This window comes from Microcebus murinus, chromosome 3, assembly GCF_040939455.1.
Source record: "Microcebus murinus isolate Inina chromosome 3, M.murinus_Inina_mat1.0, whole genome shotgun sequence".
NCBI classification, from domain to species: Eukaryota; Metazoa; Chordata; class Mammalia; order Primates; family Cheirogaleidae; genus Microcebus; species Microcebus murinus.
This window is the reverse complement of record NC_134106.1, coordinates 70,441,800-70,455,342: the sequence shown is the minus strand read 5'-3', so window position 1 is coordinate 70,455,342 and position 13,543 is coordinate 70,441,800. Positions and strand designations below refer to the sequence as shown.

General features: G+C 37.5%; 1 protein-coding gene across 1 annotated transcript in view; it reads right to left on the bottom strand.

The window, feature by feature from the left end:
• DNAH6 (dynein axonemal heavy chain 6) overlaps positions 1-13,543 on the bottom strand; it is a 299,735-nt gene that overhangs the window by 72,571 nt on the left and 213,621 nt on the right. The window contains exons 47-55 of the mRNA XM_012774259.3: positions 10,584-10,736; positions 9,164-9,304; positions 7,544-7,786; positions 6,053-6,220; positions 5,317-5,552; positions 3,890-4,151; positions 2,594-2,717; positions 1,685-1,881; positions 335-538 (exon numbers count right to left, since the gene is read on the bottom strand). Coding sequence (XP_012629713.3) covers positions 335-538; positions 1,685-1,881; positions 2,594-2,717; positions 3,890-4,151; positions 5,317-5,552; positions 6,053-6,220; positions 7,544-7,786; positions 9,164-9,304; positions 10,584-10,736 — 1,728 coding nt within the window. The remainder of the gene's footprint in view (positions 1-334; positions 539-1,684; positions 1,882-2,593; positions 2,718-3,889; positions 4,152-5,316; positions 5,553-6,052; positions 6,221-7,543; positions 7,787-9,163; positions 9,305-10,583; positions 10,737-13,543) is intronic.

Below are 13,543 nucleotides of genomic sequence, written 5' to 3'. Positions count from 1 at the left end.
TTATATCCTAACTTTATTCTGTCTCCTCAGACCTTTTAGGATCAAAGACTACAGAGGAATGAATTTCTGGGAATCTCTGCTCTCATAGAAACCATAAAACTGGTGGTCAATGCTTAAACAAAAACAATCAAAACAGAGTATGAGAGCACTTAGACTCTCCCTGTCTTACTTTCTACATCCACAAAATGAGGGACTCTGACTAGTAGGCTTCTAAACTCTCTTTGTGGTCTAAAATTCCATGATCTTATAAATATGTCCACTTTTAAAATTTTTAATAGACAGCTCGATATTAAGCAGAGCTAATATGCCACTCTCTTAAACATTTGTTACACACCTGATCTTGGGGATCAATCATCAAAGGCCACCGTCTCCCTTGAGTAACCAAAATGCCGTTTTCTGTTGATACCAAGTCACGGGGCAGCCCGTCAGTGTTCCACTGCCGTATTTCGTAGGGATCTCCGAGAGTGTTAATGAGACTGAAGGAAGGATCGATTGGAACCTCCAGAGACTGACAGTACTGGATCCAACACTCTATAAGCTACAGAAGGAGTAAAGCTTACTCAGATAGAGTCAGGAACATCCAGTAAATGAGCGTACACACAAAATGTGATGGGCAGGAGTAAGGCAGTGGCTAGAAGAACTACGCCCTCCCAGTCTTCACAGGCATGATGGCATCAGAGCCTGGGACATAAGAAGTGAACTAAAATTCAGGAGACCTGGGTGCCCAAACTATACCATGAACTAGCTGCAACTTTGGGTACCCTACCCTCTGTCTGGACCTATTTTCTCAAGTGTAAATGGCTGGGTTGTCAAAGTGGTTTCCAACCAGGGGCATTTTGCCCCTCTTGGGAGAGTCTGGAAGCATGTGGAGAAGTTTGGGGTTAACACAATGACTGTGGGTGCTACTCCCAATCAGTAGATGGGGAAAAGCGATGTTAGCATCTTATCTCCTTCAATGAGTGGTGGTCACATACAATAGAGAACTGTCTGCCCCCAAAAGCCACCACTGGCCCAGGGAGAAACATGGACCATAAGACCCCTGAGCTCTGGGGGAGTCTATATGAGCCCTAGACCAGGTCTTTTTTTTTTTTTTTTTTTTTTTAGGCTATGTTAGTCTGTGTCAATAGACCAGGTCTTATAAACTTAAGGATGAGGATGAAATTTTTAGGAAGACCTTTCACACAAAAGACCATAAATCCTTCCAAATAACTTAGTTTCCTAGAAAATGCATGTAGAAGGAGCTTTTATTCTCTGATAAATGAGAAGTTTTATGTCTCATAAAGATAAATGCCTAAGGAACCACGGATGCCTCCATGTTCTGCTCCTTTTCATTGCCTGGCCTTCTGTAGCAGTCTCACCAATAAAGAGCATCTTATCTTGGCTGACTTTACACGTCACTTGTGATCTGTCCGTTTTCCGTCCTGCAGGTTCCTGTGCTGTGTAAGTAAGTGATGAATAGCTTTCTATGACAGGGGAAGGAAAGGGAGGAATGTGTTAAGGAAACACTAGGTGTAGACCATCACTGGCTGGTGCGGGAGGTCGGGGGCTATGGAATGTATGCTAAATTATACCATGGAGAGCCTCCACAGTGGAGAGCCTCCATCTGAACTCAGAAAAATGACACTTTTGCAACCTCAGTTTCAGCTCCTTTTTAGCAATCCTTACAGAAAGCAGGTTTACTCACTATTTGCCTGTACTGGGCTGTGAAAGCCCCATAATAGGCCACACAAGCTGCTGCTATGAACACATTCCCTGTGATATTCGATAGCTCATCCTGGAACTTCTGTATGCTTTCTTCCCATCGAACCTGCTCATCTCCTAATGCAGCTGTTAGCTTTCCAGCTCGTACTAGGCGTGCTTTTGTCAGGCTCATATTCTTCGCTAGAAAAATAAATCAGGTTATGTTATTCAATATTTTCCAAAAATATTAAAAGTTTATTCACCTGCTACTTTTTATAGCAGAATTAGCATTATTTAGCCAATGATAGCAATATGTCTCTATGAAAACTCATGGCAATTCAGCATTAATTCCAGTTTCAGAACCAAGTCTAAGTTTGCCTTTTCCATGCCAACAGCTCTTTTTTGATACTGTTACTTTGGCTGAAGATAGTGCTGTCTGCACCCCTCTAGTATTTATTTTCTGGATCAAATCCATATGCCAGCAGTCCCCAACCTTTTTGGCACTAGGGACCGTTTTCATGGAAGACAATTTTTCCTGGTCTGGGGGTTGGGGGATGGTTTCAGGATGATTCACGTGCATTACATTTATTGTGCACTTTATTTCCGTTATTATTATATTATAATATATAATATATAATGAAATAATTATACAACTCACCATAGGTTAGGGACCCCTGCCATATGCTGTTTTGTACTTTAATGTAACATGCTGCAGTAAGTCCTATTCATGTACAAGATATTGAATGTATACAATATATGTAGTTTTCATTTGAAACTAGAAGGCTAATGGAATAAGTTCAACAGAGTAAGTCCTACACATTGGATAAAAGCTGAGATCTGACTGTCTGAAAGTTCTTTCTACTTTTGAAAACCAGACATTTCCTGACCAATGTAAGTTTTATGAGTTACTTACCTAGACTTTCTTTTTCATTCACACTTTTGTCATATTCATCTTGTAATGCCTGTATTTGTTTTTCCACTTGTCGTAGCAATGCTTGCTTTTCTTTCAGGGTAGCCATAGTAATGTCAAGTTCAGCCTAATAAAAGCAACTATTTAAGAATAGGCCCCCCAAAGAAGGCTGAGTTTGCACATTTATAACAGAGATTTTTAAAAAATATATGATTTATGTTCCCTTTTTCATGTCCAAAAAGACTTTGATGTGATATTCAAAATTAAAACAAATAAAATAGAGTAAAATATAAAAAGTAAACAAAACCAAACAATATCAACCATAAAGCCCAACAGAATAAACCATAAAAGAGAAACAGATGTACCAAGCATTTGGGATGAATTAGTTACCACATGAATTGTTAATTTTAAATGATGAAATACTTAAATTAAATATTCATGCAATAGTGAAAAATCTTTCCTAACTAGTTCTCAATATTAGGGGATCTGAAAACTATGGCCTGTAGGCCAAATCTAGCCTGCTGCCTGTTTTTGTACAATCTGAAAGCTAAAAATAGTTTTTAAATTTTTATATGGTTGGAAAAAATTTAAAAAATGAGTAATATTTTGTGATGTGATAGTTGTATAAAATTTGAATTCCATTGTTCATAAAATAAAGTTATATTGCAACATAGCCATGCTTGTTCATTTGTGTATTGTCAGTGACTGTTTTTGTGCTGCAGTGACAGAGTAGAGTACTTACAATAGAGACCATATAGCCCACAATACCTAAAATATTTACTATCTGGATCTCTAAAGAAAAAGTTTGCTGACTGCTGCTCTATAGCCGTGGTTCTTTTGGAAACTTGTTTCACTAAATGACCATTCTTTTTTCTTCTTGGGAAGGTTAAGGGCCTCACATCTGATTGTGGGTTAAGCTGGCTCTAAAACCTCACATGACACCATCAAGAGTGGAAGTATTTAGCAAAGGGAAACATAGATCATTGGATGCTAGAGCTAAAAGGTGTCTCAAAAAATCATAGGCCTAATTCTCTTTTTTCAGATGAATAATTTTCTTTTTTCAAATGCCTGGTGGTAGCATGAACTGAGGCCTCATGTTCCTTTTATGCTGGAAGAAGGCTGATTTTAGAAGTAATTTCTGAAAGTTTTTTTCTGCTATTGTTTAAAACAAATGGTATTTTTCAAGAGCTTTGTTACAATCTGTATTGCATAGGCTTGTGGTGGCATTACATAGGCAGCTTGAATGACTGGTGACCAAAGTCTTTAGTTCTATAAAATATTGTAATATAGATAGTGTACCTGTGCAGCCCGGAGTTTTTGTCTCTTTGGTTCAACTTCTTTGACTACCCGAGAGTACAAGTCCATTGCTCTTACCCACATGCACATGGATTTACATGCTTTGGACACTTTCTCTACTTTTTCAGGCACAAAATCCGGATTATTAATGTACTTTTGAAGCTTTGCCAATATCTGAGGTTTTATGTTTTCCTTATCATATTCTAAAAGCCTTCTTAGAAAGTTAGAGTCACCAAGAAGTTGCTTTGCTGTTGGCCAATCGGGCCTGAAAGACAGACATGGTAAGTTAATAGCATTGTAATAAAGTACTATAAGAACAAAAGAAATGTATTCCTTTGAAAACATTACAATATTATCCCAATAAGTGGGCAGTTTTGATCTTGGTAGTATAATCCTAGTAATTGGTAGTTATGTGTACCACAATTAATTCATGGGGAGAAAACTATCTGGATTACTGAAGTTTCATGCAACCCAGCTTTGGTAAAGAAAGAATTATAAAATCATAGCGTTTTAAAATGTAAGGCATTATAGAAACAATAGTTTTATTTTAAAAAGGCCCTAGGCACTCACATTTTATCTCTTTTGCTAGTTTTGACCCTTAAAAATCTCTTGCCAGGACACTACAATTGCCTTCTAACTGGGCTTTATGTCTTTTGGTCAACCTTGCCCTTATGAACTTTTGCCAGATTGGTATTTCTATCATGAAAATTTGATTAGCTGAAAAATGTTCAATGGTTCTTAGTCCCCTCTGCCTGGGGCTCTCTACCTGTGCTCTGCAGAGCCCCCTGGGCCTTACTGAGTTGCAAGCTTGAGGGTCAGAGGGGAGGCCTGGTGTTGGTGGGCTGCTCTGAGTCCCCTTTGCTGAGTATTATCTAGAAAGGTTTATTGTAACATAATTTTTAATTGCAAAAGGGGTTGTATTGCCAAAGAAAGTTTGAAAACTACATATCTCCAAGATGACATCTAAACTGTTTAGCACAGTTTACAAGACCTTTCGTGATGTAATCACTGCCCTCCTGCCCAGCCCCAACCCATTCCATGAGCATCAAAGCTCATTCCTCATGCGCCCAAAGTCCCATGATTCAATTAGCATTATCTTCTGAAAAACCTTCTCTCACCTCCCCAGAAAGACTTAGGCACTTTTTCTTAGCACTCCCAATACTATAGAACTCACACATTGTCTTGAAATTATTATTTTTTTATGTCTGTCTCCCTACTAGCCTGTATGTGTCTTGAAGGGAAAAACATATCTTCCATCTTCTAGCACAAAATAGATGTTGGGAAAAAAGGCTCCTTAAATCAATTTGTTGAATGACCAATGGAATTGGTAAGAGAGTGGAGAAGAGAATGAACATATAAATGAAAATGGAGAAAAACAGTAAAGAAATCCCACCAGGTATTCTGATAATATATGATCCTAAATTACTCACTTTGCATTCAGGAGAATGGAGATCGCTTCCATTACAGTCATGACCATATCTGGGGGCTTTGTAAAAACTCTGATTTCAGATATATCTGCTTTATCTAAGGAATCCAGTGCCCTATTGGCGGCGTCGAGTGCAGGTAATGCTTCTTCAAGATCTCTTTGAGCATCATCAGCTATTGCTTGGGTCTCTTCAGCTTTCACTTTTGCTATTGCTTCATCTTCTTGCACAACGTTACGGACCTAACCATTGGAACACAACTGCTTAAGTGGCCTCATAATTGAATTTCCATGTTTAAAAACAAAGCCAATAATAATGAGTCATATTTGCTCTTTGGATTAGATCAAGGATGAAAGGGAATTAGCTAGATTGCATTTCATGCTCTCCTTTGTCCATCTCATGCCATGCTGACAGCACAAAGAAGATAAAATACTATAACTTAAAGCTGCCTCTTAGGAGAGGAATAGCGGCTTTATATTTGTAGGTGATACTTTTCTCACAACTCTCTCTGTCCCGCTCACTGGGGTTAAGCAATTCTCAGGTACAGAACCAGGTTGATTTAGTAAAGGGAGATTGTTTACAACTTAAAAACATTGATAAATTGCTAAAAAAATTCTAAATCTATCACTTAATTATTTTAATGACATATATAATAAAATAATCCAATCTTATATCATTATATATGAATGATGAATTACTTCCCTAAGCCTTCTCACCCACACTGTCAGGTAATGCAGCATACCTGATCAGCACTTTCTTGATCCACTGCCAATTTTTCCATCAGGGCTTCAACATCTTGTGACTTTTGTAAAAGTACAGGTTCTAAAGCTGAAAGATCTAATTTCATCTTATCTACTAGTATATTCGTTTCTAATAGCTTGGTGAGTCCATTCTTCACCCGATCTCGTGCCTAAAAGACAATGAAAATTTCTATTGTAATGAGTACTATAAACTATAGGTTTACTGGTGTCTATTAATATTATTCATGTAATTAGGTTTTTACAACTACTGAATCAGTAAATCTGTTTGCAATATTTCAAATTGTGAACGCATTACAAGTTGGGGAATCTTCAGGTAATAGAACTTCAAGAAATGGCCGTGGCATTCCCCTTGCTGCATTTGGATCCATGCCCTCTGGCCACAGCACTGAGACGCCACTGGACTGTGGCTCACTGAGAGTGGGGACAGCATTGTATTATTTTTATTCCCAGTGGTAGCATGTTGAGTGAGTGAGGGACAAGATCAGAGAGGAATCCCTGGAGACCACAGCTAGGGGAGCTTGTTTACTTGGGTCAGCAGGATTGAGGGCCTCCAGGGAGATGAGGTCCTGGGTACCAAGCTCTGGTTGCTGGATCTGAACCCTGCATGGTGACAGAAAATGCTTAACTAGGATCAAAGGTATGGTATCTGCTACAGGAGACACCTAAGAAGCACTGTCATTTTGAAGGCGACTCAGAAAGCTTGGTTCAAATTGGTAGGTTTCAAAAATATCTGTCAAGTTATTATAAGGCAGGCATTTTACCAGTTACAAATCCTCTGAAAAAAAAATTTAAATACCTAAATTGTAAACGCTTCTCTTTTATGGGTTTAAAATGTTGAAAATTTTAGGTCATGTTAATAGCCTGATGATGATGATAATGATGGCACCCACTATTTTCTGAGCACCTCATATGTGTCATATCATAGTGCTTCATGGACAGTGTCTTATTTAAATTCCACAGCAATCCAAGAGGTAGATATAGATATTTTTGAACCATATTTTCTACTAAGGCTTAAAGAAGTTATATGATGTGCTCAAAGTTGTGCAGCAAAAAGGCGGAACATAGTTTGTCCATAGTTTTTGGTTGACACTGAAGTCCTTAATTGGAACCAAAGTCCTAACGCTTTTAATTGGAACAATTGACACAATTGGTAGACAACTAAAACACCAACTTCATTGCTTAAAGAAAAGTTTTCCTGTGTATTAATTACTGCAAATATGACTGACTAGCTCTCTGCATAACTTTGATGCCCCCATCATTCTACTCGGTCAAGGCTACTTAGGTAAGTGATAGAAGGACAATATAATTATCAAGGAAGGTGAAGGCCCTTGGATCAACAGCATGGGACACTTTTTTGGTCCTATTGCAGGTTGTCTAGGGCATGTGTCAGCATGGAGAAGGCTCTAGCAGGTAAGACAGTGCATGGATGTTTCAAAAAAGTTTTTTCCCCCCATTGGTAATATTGAACTTACCGTAATAATCTGCTTCCTTTTTTCAGACAGCATAAACAGGTAGAGATTGATGAGCTCCAAGTAGGAGGTGGGCGTTGTGTAGTACCGCCTGCGCAGCTCCGTGTAATAGCGCTCTGCCATGATGGAGACGCTCAGGTGAACGTTCACGCACATGAGGGAAAGCTTGTCTTTCAGGTCTTCATTTTGAGGGTCGACATTTGAGAAAAATGTCTTTGACACAGAAAGAAGTGCTTCTCTGGGCCACTGTAGATAAAGAAACAGTCTGGAAAAATCTGTTGGTCATTTCAATAACATACAATTTAACAATTTTAAAAAAGGTATTTCTCTGGAACTCTTCCTTGCCAGTCCTCCCCTTTCACCTAGTTAAATCCCACTCGTGCCTACGATGCTTAATTAACTAAAAGGCTCTGTCTGTTTGAGAGGGCCTGGGTCTGCGTTTGCTGACTACTGTGTCTCCAACACAGTGTCAGGCACATGGGAGTTGTTCAGTAAATGTTTGTTGCTGGAACGAATGGATGATTGGGTGTCTTTAGAATTCTAAATAGGATCATATATGTTATGGGGCCCTTATGTCCTGACTCTGTTTATTATACAGTGGGGACTTCAGGTCCATCATTATAATCACTGTCCTGCACACAACTCAAGTCCTTTGTTCCTCTCTTGTTTCTTTGAGCTCACCCGAATGTTAGTCAAAAGCAACTCTGTTACACCAAGCCTGCAACTATGCAGTTGAGCGTGGTTGGAGAAAAAGACACAGCCATGCTGACTGCCCTCACTTTACATTTGTGATGACTAGCTCCTTAGTGCAGCCCAGAAATGCTTCTATATTTTCTAATACATCAGTTTTGTACTCTGCTAAGTGAGTATTTCACACACTATTCTACTTCCTCAGACTGCTAACAGTTCCTCTTTCCTCTTCATTCTTAGCTAATGACCTTGCTTCCTACATCACTAAAAAAATTAGGAACAATGCAAAGGGAACTTTGATGAGCTCTTACCCTCACATCTCCCCACCTACTTGCATCTATGCTCATATATTTTGCCTGTACTCCCGCTAATCAATGGTAAGCTGTGCATGCTCCCTGCAAGGTCACCCCCTTCATTGATGACTCCATCCCCTCTCTTTTTGCTTACTGAAGGACATGCTTAGCTCTGCATGCTGCGTCATCAATATAGTTCTCTTTTCTGGATCATTTTCATCAGCATACACACACATGCTGCTCGTGTTTCTCATTTAAAAATACTTCTCTCTTGACCTCACATGCCCCTCTATCTGTGCCCCCATCTCTCTGTTTCCATTTGGGGCATAACTCCTTGAAAGAGTTGCCTATGCTCATTGTCTCTAATTTCTCTCCTGAACCCTCTTCCCCACCACCCACTGAAATAGCTCTTGTCAAGATCACTGATAACTACATTGCTAAATTCAATGGTCTCCTCTTCCTTTATAAATTCTGTTTTGTCTTTGTTCTATGATTGTCATTGTCATTCTCTGTGTGAGTAAATTCCTAGCAGGCTTTAAAGCTAATGCAAGTACCCGTGTGCTATTTTCAGACAATGTGTTACCCCTTTAAAATCAAGCAAGTCTAACTTTTGAAAGAGATATCCTGAGATGTCACCAACCTGGACAAACCAGTCAATGGTGCAACAGTTTACAAGGGATGGAAACATTCGGCATCGGGACCGAAAGGCCTCCCCAACTGGGCTCATGCAGAGAACGATGTGCAGCTTCTGACGAACTCTACTGATAAAGTATTGAAACACCTGACAAAAAAATATTTTCCAATTTAAAATATGGATAAAGCAAGAATAAAAGTTAGTGTTGGCTAATGCATTTGAGTCTACTGATATTAAAAAAATTGTCAGTATAGAAGATACGTGAATGGCCTGTTCAACATCCATTTCAACCCCTTTCCTTCATTCACACAGCCTGGAAAGATTAAAAATGACAATTTGCGGGCTCCAGTGCAACTAGGGCTCTGAATGTGATTTAGATCCCTGTCATCAGTGTATTTGAGGAGATCCCTTGGATAAAGTGGAGAGAGATATTCATATAAGGTTTTGCTCTGGGACAGAGGACAATGGGAGAGAGGGCCAGGGTGCAGGGCATCAGTTTTTGCAGGTGTAGAGTCTGGCAGAAGGGGCATGGTCTAAAAGGTCTTATTTCTGGATGTGGCAGCTTGTTTCGGTTACTTCCTGATGTGGCGGAGGACACACAGCTTTGGAGCTGGCACCGGAACAGAGGCACGCTGGCTGGGGTAGCGGCTCCTCAGTTCGGCAGGAATGGTTGTGGCAGAGGCAGTTGTTTCCTTAACCATTGACTTCTACTTCTGCATTTCATATTCATTCCAAACAGTTCAGTTCAGAATTTCTTTCTTTGGCCCTCTGAATCATTATCCCTCTCATAAACCCCTTTCCGCTAACAGTAGCTGAAGTAGACTAGTGTCTGTACCTATAATCCCTGAATTGGCAGTAGAAGAAATTCTCACAAAGGGACACAGAAAAGATATGAGAGGGAATAGCCAAAAAATTAAAGAAAGTGCAGAAAGAGAAGACTGAAGTGGACAAATATTAGCATATGGAATCTAGCATGGTATTGGAGAAATGGAAGTGGACCATAGCTACACTGCTTTCGGGAGAGAGAGAGAACACCCATTTCTGTTTTACTTGTGTTGTGAGCTTGATGCTAGGCACGGGCATCCAGAGCGCTAGACTTGTGCCTGCCTTCAGCCCTCCTCTAGCAGGACACTGCGGGTGTGTGAAATAAACTGGTGCTTAAAGAAGAATAAATAGAGGGTGGCCCGTTTGGACAAGACTGTGACCTCCATGGGGCAGTAGGGTTTCTGTTTTCTGCTGCCCATGGACCTTTCTGGAAGTCTGGTGAAATAACACTTTAAACACTTAAAATAAAATACATAGAATTACAAAGCAAACCAATTATATTAAAAATTTTTGTCCATGGGTTTCTTAAGGGGATAGGTGGACTGTTAAATAAAAGGCTAAGTCAACTTTTTGTTTACAAAGCCATGCAACTATGTCATACCTCGTCTCTATTTCCCTCGGAAATTCCTACTTCTTTTGCTCTTGGTCTGGTGGCTGCTAAAACATACTCCAGTTCATCTTTTTCAAATAAATTAGGCACCTCACCCGAGTTCAGGATGTTATTTATATCTTCTAGGAACTCCTCCACTACAATCTGTGGAAGAAAACAGAGTGCTTTTTATAACGCACTCAATTGTTTTACATTTATTACATGTAAATTATAAAGCAAATATTTATTCTAAAATTCAAGAGTTAATTTTATCTTTAAGAAAAGGTAATCTTGGCGGGGCATGGTGGCTCATGCCTGTAATCCTAGCACTCTTAGGAGGCCAAGGCGGGGCGGATCGCTCAAGGTCAGGAGTTCAAAACCAGCCTGAACAAGAGTGAGACCCCATCTCTACTAAAAATAGAAATAAATTAATTGGCCAACTAAAAATATATAGAAAAATTAGCTGGGTATAGTGGCGCATGCCTGTAGTCCCAGCTACTTGGGAGGCTGAGGCAGGAGGATCACTTGAGCCCAGGAGTTTGAGGTTGCTGTGAGCTAGGCTGACGCCACAGCACTCTAGTGTGGGCAACAGAGTGAGACTTTGTCTAAAAAAATAAATGAATAAATAAAAAAGAAAAGGCAATCTTAAAAATATGATGGCACTCTAAAATTCTAACATGGCAAGTATACTGATTTTTCATTTTTCCTTCCTATTTTGTTTCTTAAAAGGGATTCATATTTTACCTGGTTCAAGTCATATGTGCAAATATTTTATATTCTGCCCCTTTCAATTACCATTTTATCATAAATGATAATCCACAGTTCTGTACTCATCATTTTCATAACCATAAATATGGGAGTAGATGTACCATTGAGCTGATGTACCCTACATTTACATCGACTTAGGTTCTTACAGTCTTGTTTACATTATAAGAACAACTTTAGGCCTATAGCTTTTCTTCCCAGTTAGATTATTGTTTTTGAATAAATTCTCAGGAGTGAGATTAGTAATTAAAGTGCATGAATATTTTCTGGATTTTGAAGATTTTACTTTTTCTCATTCAATTCAAATATTGTTTCTCTCTTTAAATTCCAAATAATTAAATATGATCAAAGGTTGAGGAGGTGAGCAAGTTTTTAACTTTTCTGTGAGGGAAAGGGCAAAGATAGCAGAAGGTAATAAACTCTATAGTCCACATAGGAAACTACATATAAGTATGTATAAGGAAACCTTTAACATTTATTTTTGTTAACTTGGGGAGTATATTTTTCCTCCGGGAGAATCTCATTTGCATGTCTTTGATTATTAGAAAGGGCAAATATTATCCCACATTTGTTATTTTCCATTAAAAAGATCTGCCCAAACTTTGCAATCATTTATATATTGAGATTTCCTTTTACATTTGAATAAGTAATCTACATATCATGAAATAATCCTTTGTCTCTCATAATTGATGCAAATATTTTAAAATAATCTCTCACTTATCCTTTTGTTTCAGTTAACTTATTAATTGCATAGAAGTTTGAGTACTACATATTTAACTATGACAAAGTATCTGCTACTTTAGTTTTTTCATTTGTAATTTTTTGTTTTTCTTGAATGAACGTGGCATAATTGTGTCTATTAATTTTCCTCAAGAACAAACACCAGTTCCCCTTGTCCCAATCTATTTCTGCTTTTATCTTATTGTTTCCTTTTCTTATTTGTCTTTATGCTTCCTTGTGACGTTTTCCCCCTAAAGTTTTAAGTAAACTTATTTGTGTAGCCTCTAATTTTTGATTCAAATATATAAACTTAACCTTAAGAACTGTTTGGCTGCATTCCAGTGATTTTTATTTATATTAAGTTCATTTTCCCTATTCTTTAAATAGAGATTTTGATTTTCCTGATCTTTGAGTGTTTTAAAGTTCTGAGACACATCAATTTCTCTTTTGATTAAAGCATGGGCAAAGAATGTTATCTCAGTGCAGTTTATGCTTTTTCAAATTTAATAAAAATTTATTTAAACCTAATAAAAATATATAATCAATTTTTATAAACTTTCAGTAGTATTAGAAAATATTTTTTTCTCTGTAAAAGATAAAATATAGTATATAGCTATTAATTGCAGCTTAGAAATTACATTATTCATGTCATTTAAACACACTTATTTCTATTTTGTATTTGCTAGTAAAAGCAAATTAAACTATTTTTTTAACATCTTGTTTTCTGTTTCTTCTTGCATTTATAATAGTTTTGCATATATATATAAGAACGTATACACATATGCATGCATTTTAGTTATTATGGTTATCTTTATTCCTCATTACTATAGAACATTTGACATTGTGTGGGGCATTCAAAGTGTGTAATAGCTTTTTGTTTGTTTAAAGTAGAGCAGGACAATATGACTTGATCTTTGAAGCTTTACTACTTGGAGCCTTTTTATATAACTTGCTTGATTTTTAAAAGCAATACTAAAAATACTATAAGAAATACTTTAATTTTAGAATAATTAGAAACTATAGATAAATAAAACTAGGAAAATAAAAATCACTCACAATCTCATGATCCAGATTTTTTCTAATTGTACATGTGACATATCTGTTTAGATATACGTTAAACTCAAGAGCTTATGTGGTATATGTTTTGGACACTTGTTATGATGTAACAACAGATCATAAACATTTTTCACATTAATTAATGTGTATGTTTTTAGTGTATAATTTTTAATATTTTTACATGGTGCTCTATTATGTGATTATAACAGAATTTACTTATTTGACTCTCACTAGACATTAAGAGTCTTTCAAATTATTATTTAAAAATATTACAATAGATACTCTTATACATGCAACTTTTTATGCAGGTCTGATTATTTGTAAAAGAAATATGAAGGCTTTATCTACAGATTGCTATCTACCTTCCAGAAATATTTGCTAATTTATAATCTCCCAGTGAGGGATGAGTAGGCCTGTTTTTCCCATACCTT